Source organism: Lissotriton vulgaris, chromosome 7, assembly GCF_964263255.1.
Source record: "Lissotriton vulgaris chromosome 7, aLisVul1.2, whole genome shotgun sequence".
NCBI lineage: Eukaryota > Metazoa > Chordata > Amphibia > Caudata > Salamandridae > Lissotriton > Lissotriton vulgaris.
Genome location: NC_141695.1, coordinates 478,988,050 through 479,007,921, shown reverse-complemented (window position 1 = coordinate 479,007,921; position 19,872 = coordinate 478,988,050). Strand labels below are relative to the sequence as shown.

At 43.7% G+C, this 19,872-nt stretch overlaps 1 protein-coding gene across 1 annotated transcript in view; it reads left to right on the top strand.

The window, feature by feature from the left end:
• The window catches only part of LOC147701912 (cytosolic phospholipase A2 gamma-like), a 956,977-nt gene that overhangs the window by 367,570 nt on the left and 569,535 nt on the right, over positions 1-19,872 (top strand). The window contains exons 3-4 of the mRNA XM_086930542.1: positions 14,274-14,329; positions 14,451-14,562. Coding sequence (XP_086786668.1) covers positions 14,274-14,329; positions 14,451-14,562 — 168 coding nt within the window. The remainder of the gene's footprint in view (positions 1-14,273; positions 14,330-14,450; positions 14,563-19,872) is intronic.

The window sequence follows — 19,872 nt, the reverse complement described above, 5'->3', positions numbered from 1 at the left end:
TGTTTCTGACCAGCCCCTGACAATTTGGGGGGTTTCGTCAAGGGGGGGCTGAGAAAAAAGAGGGGTCCCAAAACACGTTTTTCCCATGTTAATTTCCATAGGGCAGTTGGCCTCACTTTTAGCTCGAACGGCTGAATGGATTTGCACGAAACTTGGCAAAATTGTAGGGACTGTTAGCCCGATGTGCCTTTGCTAGGTCTCAATATATGTGCTCCAGTGGATTTTGAGTAATTTAGGTTCAAAAAAAGATATATATCTGGGCGGAGCCTAACCACACATCTGATCTGATTGGCTGTCAGCACTTCATCCAAGAAGTGTTGGCAGCCATCTTGGGACCAATATACATGATAGCACCTCATTAAAAAGCATTGTAGTTAATAGAGGGTTTTAGGACTTTAGTTACATTATAAATCATTTGTTGATGGTACCATACTCGTTTTAGGAATTGTGGTGGGTTCTAAGGTGATTTTACCATGTGAAAAAACCTTCTGCTGTGATATCATGAATATTGTTTGAAAGAAAACTAATATCTCATGATTTTCCCACAGTGGTTTGGAAGGGGATCTATAAGCTAAACTGAAAGCATATTTTCTGTAAATTCACATTATCTTTCTCAGTCATGTGAAAATGAAGTCTGACATTCTCAGTAAAACATGTACATCCAACAAGGACAGAGACTGTCAGTTGATTCCTTTGTGTACTACTGCAGCCTCCTAGAGTGTTCTAAAGAACAACTAGAGCGCTAACAGTCCTACTTATTACAAAGGTATGGCACACTTGAAGCCATCTTGATTGGAATAAAGTGGTAACTCTTAAAACATTTAATTTAAAAAGAAACAACATGAGGGGGTATATTTTGCCATAGAAAGTATGATTAGTGCTGCAGAATGAAAAATTAGGGCACATTTTGAGTGACTTCTCAAATCCTTTTCTATTTCATTAAAACATTCTGACACGCAGTCTCCCAAAATGGCCACCAGAGACAAAAGAGCTCAAATGTAGCCCAAATATCACCCAGATGTAGCCCAAGTATAGCCCAATGACAGAATGTCCCAGAGTGTTCTAAAGAACAACTAGAGCGCTAACAGTCCTACTTATTACAAAGGTATGGCACACCTGAAGCCATCTTGATTGGAATAAAGTGGTAACTCTTAAAACATTTAATTTAAAAAGAAACAACATGAGGGGGTATATTTTGCCATAGAAAGTATGATTAGTGCTGCAGAATGAAAAATTGAGGCACATTTTGAGTGACTTCTCAAATCCTTTTCTATTTCATTAAAACATTCTGACATGCAGTCTCCCAAAATGGCCACCAGAGACAAAAGAGCCCAAATATCACCCAGATGTAGCCCAAGTATAGCCCAATGACAGAATGTCCCAGAGTGTTCTAAAGAACAACTAGAGCGCTAACAGTCCTACTTATTACAAAGGTATAGCACACCTGGAGCCATCGTGATGGGAATAAAGTGGTAACTCTTAAAACATTTAATTTAAAAAGGAACAAAATGAGGGGGTATATTATGCAATAGAGGGTATTATTAGTGCTGCAGAAAGAAAAATTAGGGCACATTTTGAGTGACTTTTCAAATCCTCTTCTATTTCATTAAAAAATTCTAACATGCAGTCTCCCAAAATGGCCACCAGAGACAAAAGAGCCCAAATGTAGCCCAAATATCACCCAGATGTAGCCCAAGTATAGCCCAATGACAGAATGTCCCAGAGTGTTCTAAAGAACAACTAGAGCGCTAACAGTCCTACTTATTACAAAGGTATGGCACACCTGAAGCCATCTTGATTGGAATAAAGTGGTAACTCTTAAAACATTTAATTTAAAAAGGAACAAAATGAGGGGGTATATTTTGCCATATGAATTATGATTAGTGCTGCAGAAAGAAAAATTAGGGCACATTATGAGTGACTTCTCAAACCCTCTTCAATTTCATTAAAAAATTCTGACATACAGTCTCCCAAGATGGCCACCAGAGACAAAAGAGCCTAAATGTAGCCCAAATATCACCCAGATGTACCCCAAGTATAGCCCAATGACAGAATGTCCCAGAGTGTTCTAAAGAACAACTAGAGCGCTAACAGTCTTACTTATGACAAAAGTATGGCACACCAGAAGCCATCTTGATTGGAATGAAGTGGTAAGTCTGAAAACACTCAATTTAAAAAGGAACAGCATGAGGGGGTTAATTTTGCCATAGAAAGTATGATTAGTGCTTCAGAAAGAAAAATTAGGGATCATTTTGAGTGACTTCTCAAATCCTCTTCTATTTCATTAAAAAAATTCTGACATGCAGACTGAAACATGCACTTTGAATACCAGCAGCAGACGTCCCTGGTGAGCAGTAGCTTTACTACAGTGATCTAATGTGCAACTAGAGTGCTAACATTCAGAATTTATGGCAAATGTGTGACACATCTGAATACCTTCTTGATGGAACCAAAGTAAACAAGCATTGAAAATGCAATAGATCTCGCCCTCGTTTAAGTTAAAGCCATTCTGTTTGTAATGAGGTGGCTTTTTAGCTTTGCTTTTATTAGTGTTTTTTCAACTTTCATGTAAATAACATGCATCTGTATGCATATAAGTATATGTATGCATGCATTTATGTTTGTATTTATATAGATATACAGATGATATATGTTTATATATGTATGTATATATATATATATTCACTGAAAAAACCATAGGCTATAGACCATATATAGTTAGGAATTAGCATTTACAAAACCTTGAAAATTCACTGAAAAAACCATAGGTTATAGACCATCTATAGTTAGGAATTAGCATTTACAAAACCTTGAAAATTCACTGAAAAAACCATAGGTTATAGACCATATATAGTTAGGAATTCGCATTTACAAAACCTTATTTTACTCACACAAAACCATTGAAATTCCATACATAGTTAGTTGCACTAACTATATATCGCGCACCCGCAATCCACTGCTGATGATGTCACATATTACATCATTCATGACATGGTCAGTGACATCACTGATGACATCACTGATGACATCTCAAATGACATCACTGATGACATCACTGATGACAACATCCAGTGACTGTATGTTTCTGTAAAGTTAAAATATGTCTTACATATTGAAGAATGAGTGGATGTATAAGTGTCTGGATGAAGGATTTAGTAGGTGCATGACTGACTGTATGAGTGAGTGATTAAATGTGTCTCACTGAGTGCATGGGTTAGTGACTAAACTGTCTTAATTTGTGCATCATTATGTCTGTTGTTCTGTAAACTGTTGCATGTGTTGATAAGTAGCTATATGAGTAACTATATGGGTTATTGATTGGTTGCCCTAGTATTTGTATGGGAGACTGAGTGTGTGTGTGGGTGGCTGGGAGGTGTATGACTCTGTGCATAGATGTGTGAGCAGTTGATTCACTAGATGTATGGTTTCAAAAGTGCATGTGGAAACAGCTGTATGGGAGGTTGACTGTGTGCATGAGTGTATTGGTGAGTGAATGGATATCTCAGTGCTACATGTCAAAGTAAGTACATATGTAAAACACAGTACATGTGAGAGTTGACATATATAAATAACTGTGCATAAGAGCCAGTGAATGTGTGAGTGGCTGTATGGATCATTGTGAACTTGTATCAGGGATTGTATAAGAGAGTAAATATGTGTTAGTATATGTTTGAATAAGTAAAGTTTGTATAACTGTATAGTTGAGGAAATGGAGGTGTGATTGATTCTTTGCATGACTGACTAGGTGTGTGAGTAACTCCATGGATGAGTGACAGTCTGTGAGTGTCTGTTTACACTGATTGTATCTAAGGTTATATTAGAGTCTGAAGAGGTTCATCGTATTATCACATGAATGATATCATCAGTGATGTGATCAGTAATGTCAAATGAGATGTCATCAGTGATGTCATCAGTGATGTCATTTGAGATGTCATCAGTGATGTCATTTGAGATGTCATCAGTGATGTCATCAGTGATGTCACTGACCATGTCATGAATGATGTAATATGTGACATCATCAGCAGTGGATTGCGGGTGCGCGATATATAGTTAGTGCAACTAACTATATATGGAATTTCAATGGTTTTGTGTGAGTAAAATAAGGTTTTGTAAATGCGAATTCCTAACTATATATGGTCTATAACCTATGGTTTTTTCAGTGAATATATATATATATATATATATATATATATATATATATATATATATATATATATATATATATATATATATATGTTTTAACAGATATGATTCTGTTTTTTTTATAAGTTAAATTAGTTATTTAATATTTCTAAGGTAATTTAAGTATTTTTAAGTATATTTTAGTTATTTCATTTTAATATTTTTTTAATTTTACATTAATTTTAAGAAATTCAATATTTTTATAATGTATATATATATAAACAATATTTTGGGGTCGATATTTTGGTACTTACCTGTTTGTAGATAGGAATTCGATATTTTGTCTGCCGATATTTTGGAATCTATATTTTGGGTAGTCTATATTTTGTCCCTCGAAATTTAGTCAGTGATCCGTGGGAAGGGTATGCCCAGACGTGGGTCCCGTGCTCACTATGCCACTGGAGTCAAGCTGTCCTGGCTGGGGACGGCTGATATCCAGAAACTGGTCCTAGGATGCTTGATTCCAGTCCAGGGAAGACATGGCTTGGCAGTTCGGTCTGGACTGTTCCCATGGGCACAGGGACAAGACTGATTTGCATATGGCCATGTCTGAACTGGGGTGGCTTAGTGAGCAAAATAACGATGGATTAAACCCAGATCTGTGACTGGGGGTGAATGTTTTGCCATTGTGCAACATTTCATCCAGCATCCTGTGTGTTTTGCTGTTCACCCTATGTGGGAAGGGTATGCCCAGACGTGGGTTCTGTGCTCACTACGCCACTGGAGTCAAGCTGTCCTGGCTGGGGACGGCTGATAGCCAGAAACTGGTCCTAGGATGCTTGATTCCGGTCCAGGGAAGACATGGCTTGTCAGTTCGGTCTGGACTGTTCCCATAGGACACAGGGTCAATACTGATTTGCATATGGCCATGTCTGAACTGGGGTGGCTTGGTGAGCAAAATAACGATGGATTAAACCCAGATCTGTGACTGGGGTGGATGTTTTGCCATTGTGCAACATTCCGTCCATCATCTTTTGTGATTTGTTGCAAAGCGTTATTAGACATCTTCCACTGCTCCTGTTACTAATTGTCAGGACTTTGCTTTTACTCTTTCTGCTCCTCAATGGATGTCCCATCACAGGCCAAATGGAACTAGAACTTCCACATGTGCTCTTGTGTCACAAACACACGATGCAGTGTTTTGCGCACCCTTGCTTCAGTAATTAAACGAACGCTGGTTCTTGTGCTTTTGGCTGTAATCCACTGTCTTCTGTTAACTTTTGAATGTGCCCTGGACATATGCCCAGGATCACAACTTGTTCAGTTTTTAGACACTGACCCACTGGTGTGACCATTGCCGGTACACTTGTACTGTTGTCCTTTGCAATTGCTGTGGCGTCTTAGCGCATTTTTTAGGGTCGTCCTGGTATGCTTCTGCTCCTGGTGATTTGGATATTGGCTTGGTTTCTGTTGGTCCCGCATTGGCTGCTCCTCTTTCAGTGGCTGCTGAAGTGGATGGATCTGAGCATCTTTGGTTGATGTGTGTAATTCAATGGGATTCCTCTGGGAATATCATCTACAGAGGCTGGGAACAGCAAGGTTTTGTCTACCTCTCTGCACACATAAACAATCTGGCAGTTTCGAGTTGTGGGACACATTTTAATTTGGCTTTATTTGTATGCTAAATCGCTTATTAAATCAATAGTTTTACTAGATTTTAATCTTTTTTAAAAGTAAAGGTTTTCTCTATGCTCTTTGCTGTTAAAGAAGCATGATGTTTTTTAGATATTAGGGACTAGATGTAGGTAATTTTATTTTACCACTTCTTAAATACCGAATTTTACCGATTCGGTATTTAAGAAGTGGTAAAATAGAGGGGGGGGGGATGTAGGTATTACAGAATCGGTAAATACCGAATCGTTAAGATTCGGTATTTACCGATTCTTTAAATACCGATTCGGTAATGCCCATTGATTCCTATGGGCATTGAAGCCCATAGGAATCAATGGGCATTACCGAATCGGTATTTACCGATTTGGTAAATACCGATTCCAGCAAGGGTGCAGAGGGTGTCACTTTGACACCGTCTAGCACCCCAAATACAGTCATGTGTGCCATGTGGCACACAGACATACCCTAAGGGCATGTCTGTGTGTCACATTGTACAGGTGTGCATGCACAGATGTGCATGCACACCTGAATTCGGTATTTTACCACGCAATAGGATTCTGTGGTAAAATACCGACTCTTAAGGGCCTGTGGCACTCTCAGGAGTGTCACCTACATATGGATTTACAGATTCGGTAAATATACCGATTCGGTATTTTACAGAATCGGTATATTTACCGAATCGGTAAAATTACCGATTCTTAAAATAACATGCCCCTACATCTGAAAACCCTAATACCGGTCGGAAACGGCCAAAATCGGCCGTTTCCGACTGGTATTAGGGCTCCTACATCTGGCCCCAGAAGGGTTTTAGACTTCTTAACACTTATATTTTAGTATTTGTCTAGGGATAGCTTTTATCGACTTACGTCCAAAGAGTGGGTGTCAAGTAGTAAGGATAGACCTAATTACAAAGTCTACCAATTCATGCTCATGTTTCTTAAGTTGTCTTCTCTTTTACACACAGTCACTTTTGAAAGTCATTTGCGGGTGTTACCATGCACAATAACATTACCTAAATCTAAATTGCTTACATTGTCACTTTGTAGGCAAACTAAAAGATACCTTTAACATTCAGTACAAGGTATAAAGTTTTTTTTTTTTTTTTTTTTTTTTTATTGAACCAGCATTCCGCAGAGGGTAATACAAATTACAAGCATAATGTGATACATCGATTGTTTACAGTTAAAATTCAAAAGGAAAAGCAAAAAACCAACACATTTCAGAAATAACATATGACATATATGAGGCCAGAAAATTTCCATTAACCAATTCCACTAGGACAAACCTCCTCTTTCCATAGTGATATAGGGTTCCACAATTCTTTACCACGTAATTTTGTTTTAATTCCTCTAGTTTCATAAATTGCAGATTCAAAAGAATAAACTGCGAGAAATCGAGCTAGCCACATTTGAAAGGTAGGAGGAAGAGTATCCTTCCAGCGTGCGGACAAGATTAGTCTCAATACAGCTGTACCTATAAATAACAGTCTTTGTTCAGATTTACTCAGCTTTAGCGAGCTATCATATCCCAACACAAATAAGGTATCGGACTCTGGAAGTTTGCGATGAAAGACTTTCTCCCAAAATGTAGCAATCATATTTTTTAATAAACGTAGCTCGGAGCAGCTACTGAAAAGGTGAATTAAAGTCGCTGGGCCTTGTGAACAGCGTGGGCAATGATCATTTTCCCCTTTCCCCCATGCAAAAAGTTTAGCAGGGGTAAAATATAAATCATAAATAGTTTTGTATAATTGAGCCTTTAAATTACTAGCCATAAATAATTTGCTGCTCATTTCCAATAATTTATCTATATCAACGTCCGGATTATTTAATTTTACCATCCATTTAGTTTCTGTTTTCTCGAGATCATCGTTGACATTAGTTAATAAGATATTATATAATGTTCCAATCTTGGTTTTTGCAAGATGACTTGCTTCTATTAAATCATTCTTCTGAAGAGTAATAGCTTCTTTTTTAGCTTTTAATTTTGCCTGTAATTGTGCAAATTTAAGAAAATCACCTTCTGGGAGACCAAATCTTATTTTAACATCTTGAAATGTAGTTTGTGGCCCATTCATCCACACTTCGTTAATTGTTTTTATGCCTAGACTATACCACTTCTTAGCTGTATGTTCAAAGTCAAGGTCAGATGTAATGGTAGAATGGAAAATGGGCGTATATCGGTTGAATTTGCCAATTTGTGTATGTTTAAGTATCTTATTCCAGATCAGCCAGGCACTTTTAATAATTTCACTCTTAGTTCGATTATAATAGGCTTTTTCAGTTTTTCTTAACAGCAGACCTTTCGCTTCTTGCCCTAGCATTAATTCATAAATTGTTGGTATATTAATGTTAGACGTATCAGGGGCTAAGGGTGTTCCTAGAATCATGGGTTTTAGATGTTTTAAAAAGGCTGCCCAGTAATATAAAATTAAATTTGGAGCAGTGAGCCCACCTCTGTTGAGCGGAGTGGATAGATAGAGTAGAGATCGTCTGATCTTCCCATTTTGCCAGACAAATTTAGAAGTAAGCTTATTAATTAAATTAATTATATTAGGATCTATAAATAAAGGAATAGAGCGAAAGAGATACAGACATTTCGGTAATATATTCATTTTTAAATAATTCACTCTGCCTATGATGGAAAGATGCAAACCGTTTACCCTATCCAAATCTATCTTAATTTTTTCTATTAATGGATCAAAGTTATTTTTGGCTAATATCTTTATGTCAGCAGATAATATCACTCCCAAATATGTCGCATTATTTGCTCTTCTCGAATCTGAACAGATAGTATTGTCTGTGCACAGCACAATGGTCTTTCCCCTATTTAAAGAATAACCCGAATATTTACCGTATTGTAATGCGAGTAATTCAATTTCGCGCATAGCTTCAATCGGGTGGGATGTTAGTACCGCGATGTCATCAGCATATGCTAAAACTTTAGTCTCATGGTGATTATATACTATTGGCTTAATATTGTTACTTTCTAATAGTTTTAAAACAAGAGGATTAATATAAAGGGCAAAAAGCAAAGGAGAACAGGGACATCCTTGCCTTGTGCCTCTTGTTATATTTATAAAATCTGATTCCAATCCTGAAGTTAAAACTTTTGCTTTAGGTTGATGATACATAGATTTTATAGATTTGAGAAATTTAGGGCCGAAATTAAGACGTGTCATGGCAACCCACAGAAAATTCCATGAGACACGGTCAAAGGCTTTCTCAGCGTCAAGCAGGATCATAGACATCTGATCCCCCGTGACCAACATGGCATCGAACAGAGCGATGGTGCGGCGAATATGATCCGTTGTCCCCTTACCTGGAACGAAACCATGCTGCCACGGAGAGACCAGATGCCCAATGACCCTGCTGAGTCTGAGAGCCATCACTTTGGCATATAAAGTTATTTGCACAAATGTTATATGCGTTATTGTTTAGTATGCGACAACGCTATCTAACTAGAATAAACATTTGAGGCCTGACAGGAGTTGTGACATGGCCACATGGGTTCTATTGGTATATATACAGAACCACTTCCTTGTCTTGGCAGAGGAGCACTCAACTGACAATTCAAAGTTACCAAATGCTAGAATTACAGCTCAGCTGATTTCTACGTACCAACACAATGGCTGTCCAGCTCTACACCAAGACGGGAAGCATGACAACACTTGCCTATTGGTAATGGGGAGTTAGACCACCATGGCAGGGATTCGGCTGATCATCCACCCTACGCAAGACTAGGGTTATACCCCTGGTAGGAGACATATGAAAATGGAAGAATGGACATACTTATAATTTTGCAGGAATGTAGAATTTTGTGTGCAGAGTAACCCAAGGCAGTGACTTGTCCTGCCTTATATTTCTCCAGCTTTACCAAGCAACACAGCGAGAAGCATGGTGGTCTTCAGTTGGTGTTAAATCTGACCAAAACATTGTGTTGCTCTTGCCAAAACATGTATGATCAATAAATCAAGAGTATTTGTAAAGAGCGCTAATCACCCGCTAGGGTCTCAAGGCGCTGGGTGGGGTGGCTGCTACTGCTCGAAAAGCCAGGTCTTGAGTTGCTTCCTGAAGGAGAGATGGTCCTGGGTGAGTCGTAGGTGGGTGGGGAGGGTGTTCCAGTTCTTGGCTGCCAGGTAGGTGCAGGATCTTCCTCCGCTGGTGGTTCTGCAGATCCGTGGGACGGTGGTGAGGGCAAGGCTGGTGGAGCGGAGCTGGCGCCTTGGAGTGTAGAACGTGAGGTGGTTGTTGAGGTATTCAGGGCCAAAGTCGTGGAGAGGCTTGTGCGCGTGGGTGAGGAGTCTGAACGTGATCCTTTTGCTGACGGGGAGCCAGTGCAGGTCCCTCAGGTGGGCGGAGATGTGGCTGTGTCGGGGGATGTCCAAGACGAGTCGTGCTGAGGCGTTCTGGATACGCTGGAGTCTTTTCTGTAGTTTGGCGGTCCCAGCATAGAGGGCGTTCCCGTAGTCCAGACGGCTGGTGACGAGGGCCTGGGTGACCGTTTTCCTGGTTCCAGTGGGGATCCAGCAGAAGATCTTATGGAGCATGCGGAGAGTGTTGAAGCAGGAGGAGGTAACGGCGTTAACTTGCTTGGCCATCGTGATGGAGGAGTCAAGGATGGAGCCCAGGTTGCGTGTGTGGTCCGTGGGCTTGGGTGGGAGGCCCAGAACAGGGGGCCACCAGGAATCATCCCAGGCGGAGAGGGATGGGCCGAAGATGAGGACTTCTGTCTTGTCTGAGTTCAGTTTCAGGTGGCTGAGCTTCATCCAGTCTGCAATGTCTTTCTTTCCGTCCTGGAAGCTGGCTCTGGCGGAGGTGGGGTCATTGGTGAGGGAGAGGATCAGTTGGGTATCGTCGGCGTAGGAGATGATGTTGAGGTTGTGCTTGTGTGCGATGGCTGCGAGGGGGCTCATGTAGACATTGAAGAGGGTGGGGCTGAGCGAGGAGCCTTGAGGTACGCCGCAGATGATCTTGGTGGCTTCTGCGAGGAAGGGCGGGAGACGGACTCTTTGGGTTCTGTCAGAGAGGAAGGAGGTGATCCATTCCAGGGCCATTCCTTGGATCCCGGCGTGGCGGAGGCGGGTTGTCAGGGTGCGGTGGCAGACCGTGTCGAACGCAGCCGAAAGGTCGAGCAGGATGAGGGCGGTGGTTTCTCCGAGATGAGGTCGGTCTCGGTGTTGTGGTTCGCTCGGAATGCAGACTGCGATGGGTCGAGGGAGCCGTTAGTCTCCAGGAAGGCTGTCAGCTGTTTGTTGATGGTTTTCTCGATGACTTTTGCAGGGAAGGGAAGGACCGAGATGGGGCGGAAGTTCTTGAGTTCTGAGGAGTCTGCGGTGGGTTTCTTCAGGAGGGCGCTGATCTCTGCGTGCCTCCAGCTCTCCGAGAAGGTGGGGGATATGAAGGAGTTGTTGATGATGTCCCAAAGTTTGGGTGCGATGATGGAATCGGCTTTGTTGAAGATGTGGTGTAGGCAGGGATCGGCTGGGGAGCCCGAGTGGATGGTGTTCATTGTGTGGGTGGTATCATCCGTGCTGACCTGAGTCCAAGCGCACATGGTGGTGGTGGGGGGTGTAGGTTCGGTGGTAGGGTACGTGTTCTGAGCACCGAAGCTGTTGTGTATGTCGACAATCTTACGGTGAAAAAATGTGGGCTGAGAGTTGCGGAGGTCTTGAGAAGGCATGATGTTGTTGTTGCTGGAGTTGGGGTTGGAGAGCTCTTTCACAATGTTGAAGAGTTCCTTGCTATTGTGGGTGTTGTTGTCCAGTCATTCTCTGAAGGATGACCTTTTGGTGGTGCGGATCAGCTGGTGGTGTTTGCGGGTGGCGTTCTTGAGGGCTGTCATGTTGTCCGTTGACTGGTTGTGGCGCCAGGCTTTCTCAAGGTCACGGCAGGATTTCTTGAAGTCTTTGAGATAGTTGGTGAACCACGCAGCTTTCTTGCTATTGAGGTTGGTGGGAGGGTTTTTCAGTTGAGCTAGGGTGTTGGCTGAAGTGTGAGCGTGGTCCCGGGGGTCTGTAGATGAGGGTTCCACTGAGGGTGGTCTTGGGGTCAGTGTGAATCTGGAAGTGCCGGTGCTTTGCGGTGGTGAGGGTGTTGTTGGTGTTGGTCGTGATGCGGATAGTGTTTCTATGGGCGATGGCGATGCCTCCTCCGGTCTGGTTGACGCGGTCCCTCCGGATGATATTGTAGCCGTCTGGGATGGCAATGGCGATGTCGGGGCTGAGGAGGTGTTCATCCAGATTTCCGTGAAGAAGGCGACGTCTGGTGCCGTTTTGTCCATGAGGTCCCATAGTTCGAAGGCATGCCTGTGGATGGAGCGGGTGTTGAGCAGGATGCACTTGAGGTGGTTGTTGTTGGTGGCTGTTTTGGCTGGCACGGTGCAGGACCGAGTGCAGGTGAAGTAGCAGGCATGGCAGGTGAAGGCTCTGTGGGTGCGTTTCGGGGTGGCTTGGTAGCAGGCTGGATGTCAGCCGGTGTTGAGTGCGTGGAGGGTGGCGGCGTCGTAGCTCAATCCGGTTGGCTGGCTCTGGCGGGGTCCAGGGGTTCTGGCACTGGGCGCAGTCCAGGCGTGGACAGGTGTAGACGGCTTGCCTTTGGCGCGCCTTCAGCGCACAATCGGCGCACCCGCTGCGCGTACGCGTGCTCCCCGCCATTTATGGCAAAGTGGGAGGGAGGAGCAGCTGGGAGGCGGGAGCGGCCGGCGAATGGGGAGCGGGAAACAGGAGAAGGGGGCAGGGTCACAGGAGAGCAGCGGTGGGGAGCAGAGGGGGGTTGGAAAGAGCGGGAAAGCGGAGCGGGGGAGAGCGAGGGTAAGCCTGGGCAAGCCTGGAGAGCGAGGGCAAGCCTGGGGAGCGAGGCCAAGCCTGGAGAGCAGGGGTCCTAAGGAGAAGCGGCAGCAAGAGGGCCAAGCAGACAGTGGCAGCAGAATCCGGGCACACGGGGGCCGTGCGGTAGTAGAGTGACCGGGTCAAGGGTCATGATGCAAGTGTAGCACAATTCAAAGACAAAGCTGTCTCTTTGTAAAATGTTGTGCCACACAGCTGCAGCCCATTCAGGTAAGAGCGGTGGGGTGGTGGGGTCTGGTGGAGGGGGGATTTTGATGGACGATGATGAGGAAAATTAACTATTTATTTAATTTCCCGTTGTCATTGTCCGTTAAAATCCCTCCTTACCTGGCCCCACTGCTCTTACCTGCAATGGCCGCGGCTGGTGCCACAGTGTACTTCAATAACTTTACGGTATATCACAGTACATGCAGATAACAAGTCAGCATATAATAATGGCTGCTTTTCAAAAATGAAAGTGCAGCCATATTCATTTTACTACACTTTACCTGTGCTCCTTCCTACCTAATATCACTCGTGGAGAGGTGTGGCTCACTGGTTAGAGGCGGCAGACCTGAGTGCAGAGAACGGCCCGGGACCAGGGTTCGATTCCCGACGCGGCAGGGTCTTGGACCAGGATCAGCGGACTGATAATTCTCGCATCGGTGCCTACTCCGACCAGGGAGCACACTCGGCAACTCTGGGCATTAGCTTGCCTCATCTCCACAACGGCCCCACACAAACGCCGGGGATGCCTGGTTTCACCTTGGAGACCCCCAGGAGGGACTATCTCACAGGGAAAGCCAGGACGGGTTCCCCAGCGGTCTATAGCGCTACGAGGCCTCCGGGTAGCAGTGCGCTTTACAAGACACAACAATTTACAATTTATTAAAGTGTTAACAGGTAAGAGAAATTTAGGTTTATTTCTCTAATTATTTTTTAGAAATTTATGAAGTAGTACTCTAGATTTACATGGTACTACATACATTATTTTATAAAAAGTTAGATGTATACAACATTGAAAATACATTCTAGGAAACCCAAATATACTGTATAAGTGTGTTTTAAAAACGTTTTGCATCTTATCTTTATTAGCAATTTTTTTAAGTGCTGCTGTAAATCCTAGTTGATATTGTGGTAGACTATGTAATGTTTTTCTAACATATGGAAACTTGAGCCTCTATATATACTTTTTCTTTACAGATTACCATTTCAATAAAACCTAATACTTTCCTATCAGTATAATTATACCCTTCTTGCACAAAAACAATCCTGCCTACAATGCAGGCACCCTTGCACGATGTCTCAAGGGTGCCTGCTTTGGTGCTAAGCAGCAGATAGCACAGCAGCAGAAGCATTTTGGTAAATATGGCACATCTTGCCCTCTCCCTTTCACACAGCAAAGCTCAGCAATTTGCCTTGCTGCATCGTGTTGCTTGAAATATTGTTAAATCTGGTCCTTTAATGCTACTCCGTAAAGAATGCACAAAGTCCATTATCAAACATTCAGGCACCTTTTGCTAGTGAGCTCTTTGTACTTGTAGGCCTTGTGGGGAATTTAAGGTATTCCTTGATGAGTTGCAGTGATATGTAAATTGTAATACAACTTTACTAAAAAGTACATATTAAAAAATGACGATATCTATCTTGATAGGTGTTTGGAGCTTCATCTGAAAATGTACCCACGGAGACGGCTATTTCGGGAGATACGTAAGAACTGCTTTTTCAATCTGAACACCAGCCATTTATGGGGTTTGACTATGTTAGAAATGATCCTCTTTGTCATTCTCCCTTTAATACCTTTGTCTTTAAATTTCTATTTCCGGTGCAGCCCATTGGTGCAAATTTCAAAAGATCTCTCAGGGGGAGAAAGTAAATCCATTCGAGAGAGGAGAAAGGTTGTGTCTGCATGGTACAAACAACATGGGATTATAGTCGCTCCTGTAAGTAAGAGCTTTTTGCATAATCTACAATACTTTTAGAAAATGCATTTGGGACACACCAGGTCTTTGGTCATTAACTAGGACTTCACAATAAAACAGTTAGTAATATTTTATGGCACAATTTCAGATTACTTTGTGCTTTTCCATCAGATTTAACATTCTAGTGGAGTAACAGTATCACCATTAAGGCATTTGTTACTTCACCTTTTTTGTGTTTTATTTTACCACCAGCTTATCCTGGTGTAAACTAAAGTACATAAATTCAGAGTAATTTTCAAAGAGTTTTTAAGAGTGTAAAAACTATCACAAAAATAGTTTCCCCCGATTTCTACTGAGCATCAGCCTCTAGGTACTGCCATGCCATTAAAGGGATTAACTGACTTATATATGAGCCCTTTCCTCATAACTACCCACCCTTATGTCACTTTTTGTGATGCTGCGGTGGTGTAAATAATGTGCCATGTTGCACTACATTTACAACATGATGCATTTAGGCAGATGTGTCACTTCGTAATCCCCTGTGGTATATTATACCTGCATCAGGTATAATGTATGCAGGGTGGACATTCCCCCGCATCAAAGCCTTGTAGAAGTGGTGATTGAAATCTATAAGATTTCAGTGTGCCACTTGTAGGATACCATTGCATTAAAACGTACTCCTGGATGCCTAACAACATCGCCATAGCCATCCCGGATGGCCACAAAATCACCCATAGGGACCGTGCCAACGGAATAGGAGGAGGAATCGCCATCGTCTACAGGAACACTCTCAGAGTCTCGACCAACACCAACGACACGCTCAGCACCACTGAACACCTGCATTTCTAAGTCCACACCGATCCCAACACCATCCTCAGAGGAACCCTCGTCTGCAGACACCACGGACCCTGACCACAGTTCAGCGACTCCATTGCCGACTTCGTCAGTACACATGCCCTCGCCTCCACAGACTACATACTTCTCGGGGACCTGAACTTCCACCTCAACAATTGCAACTCCACCACCCTGATCAACAACCTCGCCAACCTCAGACTCAAAGAACTCGTTACCACACCCACTCGGCAGGCCACACGCTTGACCGCATCTTCTCCGCAAGCTCCCACGTCACCTTCAACCACACCACCGAACTCCACTGGACCGACCATCACTGCATCCACTTCACCTTCCGGAAACCCACCTCGCACCACCGCACCCAACAGATCCCCCGCCCCTGCTGGAGCAAAGTCACCAAAGACCAGCTAACCACCACCCTTGCCCCGAGCCCACTCACCTACCCCACCGACCCTGACACCGCTGCCCGCAACCTCAGACAATGGATCGTCAATTGCGCCAACACCCTCGCCCGATCAAGCAACCCTCCAACAGACACAACAGCAAGAAAGCCAACTCGCTCACGGAAGACCTCCAGGTAACCATGGGCGGAAAATCCGTTTCGCTCGCGGATTTTGCGGATTTTCGGTAAATTCGCAATCCGCGAGATTTGCGAATTTCCCGTGAAATCCGCAAATCCGCGAGCAGCGGATTTTATGGCTTGCTCGCACTGTTCGCGGCTTGCCAGTACAACTTCGCACCCCGCGAGTAAGTGCTAAATTGCAGAAATACGATTTTAGCAAAACTGAAACTACTTACCAGGTTCAAAAGTTCAGGCTCATCATTAGTAGCCATTTCCTGTAGTGCTTCCTGAGGGGCCTCTCCAGAGTTCAGTTGCCAGTTGCAACTATTATGTGACCCTGCTCTGAACCTCAGAATAGTTACACATATGCCACAAAGGTCCTGAATTACAGCTAAGGGAGACAAGCAGGAGCCAGGCTGGAAGTTAAAATCCATTAATCAGCCCCTAATTCATTATTGTCAGTTGGGGCAGGGCAGGTGTTGTAACTAATTTTGCAACAATGAAAGCACTCAGCAAGTGCAAAAGATCACTAATCAGGAAGCACTAAGGAAGCAGGTGCCAGCTAAAAAAATATTCTGTGACACATTAATCAGCCCCAAATTAATTCAGGTCACTTGAGGCAGGGAAGGTGTGCTTTGCTTTGCCGAAAATAATGTACACTGGACAACCAGAGGGTGTGGTGATGAAACAGAGGGTGGCATGGGTGGGCCAGAGGGTGGCATGAGTAGTCAGAGAGTGGCAGTGGTGACAGAGAGTGGCAGTGATGAAGAAGAGTGTCCCAAACAGGCTGGACACGTAGAAACAACAAGTTCGCAAAACTTGCGACCCGACAGGTAAGTTCGCAAATTGCGAAATTGTAAAAACCCTCGCGAACTTGCAGAAACACGCGCGAACACAAAAAAAAAAATCCGCAAATTCGCGGGAATTCGCGGATTTTGCGGATTGCGAGTTCGCAAATCCGCAAAATTCGCGAACGCGAGATTCGCAAAATTCGCCCATGCTTACCTCCAGGCCTCCAAGCAAACCTGCTGTAAGCTAGAGAAGAAATGGCACATGCTTACAGACACTGGACAGCCACGCAGCCCACAAGAATGACACCCTCAGACACCATCATTTCATCAGATCTGCCAAAACAGCCTCCTTCAAAGACCGCCTAGACAACAACGCACACAACAGCAAGGAGATCTTCAACATTGTGAAGGAACTGTCCAACCCCAGCTCCAACACTAACGACATCCCACCTTCTCAAGACTTGTGCGACTCCCTGGCCACCTTCCTCCATCACAAGATCGCAGACATCCACAACAACCACTGAGACCTCCACCCCCAGGGCCACCAACCCCCACCTCTCCTGGACCAACATAAATGACAACAACACCATCAAAATCATGAACACCATCCACCCCGAATCTCCATCAGACCCATGCCCACACCACATCTTCAATAAAGCCAGCACCAGCATCGCACTCCATCTCCGGAAAGCAATCAACATCTCCTTTGAGACAGCAACCTTCTGGAAAGCTGGAAGCACGCTGAGATCAACGCCCTACTCAAAAAACCCAAGGACCTCAAGAACTTCCGGTCCATCTCCCTGCTCCCGTTCTCAGTGTAGGTCATCGAGAAGACCGGAAACAGACAACTAACCCGCTACCTTGAGGACAACAGCATCCTGGACCCATCCAAGTTCAGGTTCCGCAGCAACCACAGCACCGAAACTTCCCTCACCGCCGCCACTGATGACATTAGGGCCCTGCTGGACGACGTGGCCCTCATCCTCCTGGACCTATCAGCCGCCTTCAACACCATCTGCAACTGCACCCTACGCGCACGCCTACAAGACGCTGGGATCCAAGACAAGGCTCTGGACTGGACCACCTCCTTCCTCTCCGGCAGAACCCAGAGCATCCGCCTCCTCCCTTTCTGCTCCGAAGCCACCAAGATCATCTGCGGCGTACCCCAGGGCTTATCCCTCCGCCTGACGTTGTTCAATATCTACATGGCACCGCTCACCCACGTTGCCCGAATGCATGACCTCAACACCATCTCATATGCCGACGACACCCAGCTAACGCTCTCCCTCAGCAAGGGCTCCCTCTGCACCAAAACCAACCTCCTTGAAGGAATGAAAGAAGTCACTGAGTGGATGAAGAACAGCCAACTGAAGCTAAACTCGGACAAGACGTATGTCCTCATCCTCGGCTCCATCCCCTTGGCCTGCGACGACTCCTGGTGGATGACTGCATTAGGAACAGCTCCAACACCCGCTGAACTAGCCCTCGACACAGTCCCCCACATCCGAAGAACAACCTCCGGTGGCAGATCGTTCTCTCACCTCACCGCCAAGACCTGGAACACCCTCCCCATCCACATACGGCAGACCCAGGACCTACTAAACTTCAGAAGACTGCTCAGGACCTGGATATTTGAGCAGTAGCAGCTCCCCCTGCCTCCCCCAGGGCCTTGAGACCCTCACGGGTAAGTAGTGTGCTTTACAAACATTTTGATTGATTGATTGATTGATTGATTAATTGATTGATCGATTGGCAGGTGTAAGGGTGACACAGGCCCTTTCACATAGGGCTTGCCTCATGTGAAAAGACACATTGCTGGAGTTGCATCTGTTTCCAGACACACCTCAGCAATGCGCCACTTTATACATACAGATACATCAGTAATACTTACGTATCTGTAACTCCTTGTGGGATTATGTCCCGTAGTGTAAATAGGGTTCATCAATAGTGTCGCAAGGTGGGCACACTAAGAAGTGTTGTATTGTTGCTTTGCTGCAGCGATGCAACACTTCTCATAAATAAGGCCGAACAATTTAGCATTTGAATTCACATGTGCTGATTACTTTGATGAATACCTATTTATTTAATATAGTTGTGAAGGAGAAGGAAAAGCAAGCTTTATATGTCTCAATATTGCAACAACATCCCAAAATTCTTATTCAGTTGACAAGAAAAGTAATGTGTGCTCTAAGCAGGGACATATATGTATAAATCTGACAAAACGAATGTCATGGATGCACAGATAATTTTAAACTCAAACATTGTATTTGGAGAGATATTGCCCCTCAGAACACTTCTCTAGAAGAATGGTTACACATCTGGCCACTTCCACTCTACCAAAGTAGTTGACTATTTTAGCAAAGTGAGATCTTCGTTTAATTTCTGGCCTCTTCACATCAGAGACATGTGTGACGTTGAGGAAATTACTTTTTCTTCTACATTGAGAGTGTCCATGTGTAAATAACTTTGTAATGTATGGTAAGCAGGAAATGGTATAAGAGTGAACAATCTATCTGTAAGAGATACAGCAGACCCTTCAGCTGAATAATTAGAATTTGTTTTGCTGTATTTAAGCTCCCATAGGTCTAGAATGTTGGAAATATGTTTAAACAATAAATGAAATAAGATCATTTTAACTTAGACTGATGGTATAATAAATGTGAAGGCATACGTTTCTATAAAGGCAATAAAGAATGAGTTACGATTTCTTTCAAGCAACAGAGTTTGTCAGAAATAATTATTTATATCATATGGCAATTGTATTTGCTAGAAGATGAAATGATGAAAGAAAGATTTGAGATGTGTATCTCACAACAAAATTACAGCCCTAAATGGTGCTAAAAATGTTGATCACCTGTTTGTTAAATGTCACTTTATTCTTTGCAAAAGGCATATTGACCTCACATGGCCTTGGTTTCATACTTCATTATCAGACATCTGCGTTATTAGAATGGCATACCCTTATGGAAGTGCTTTGAAATTTCATTCCACGTAGAAAATATCCATGTGGCCATAATGGGGGAAAGAATGGCAATTTGGAAGGAAATCAGGTACTTTTCATAATCTCTGCTCCCTTTGCGTGCATATAATCTTATTTGCTATCATCTCGCCCATTGCTGTTTAATA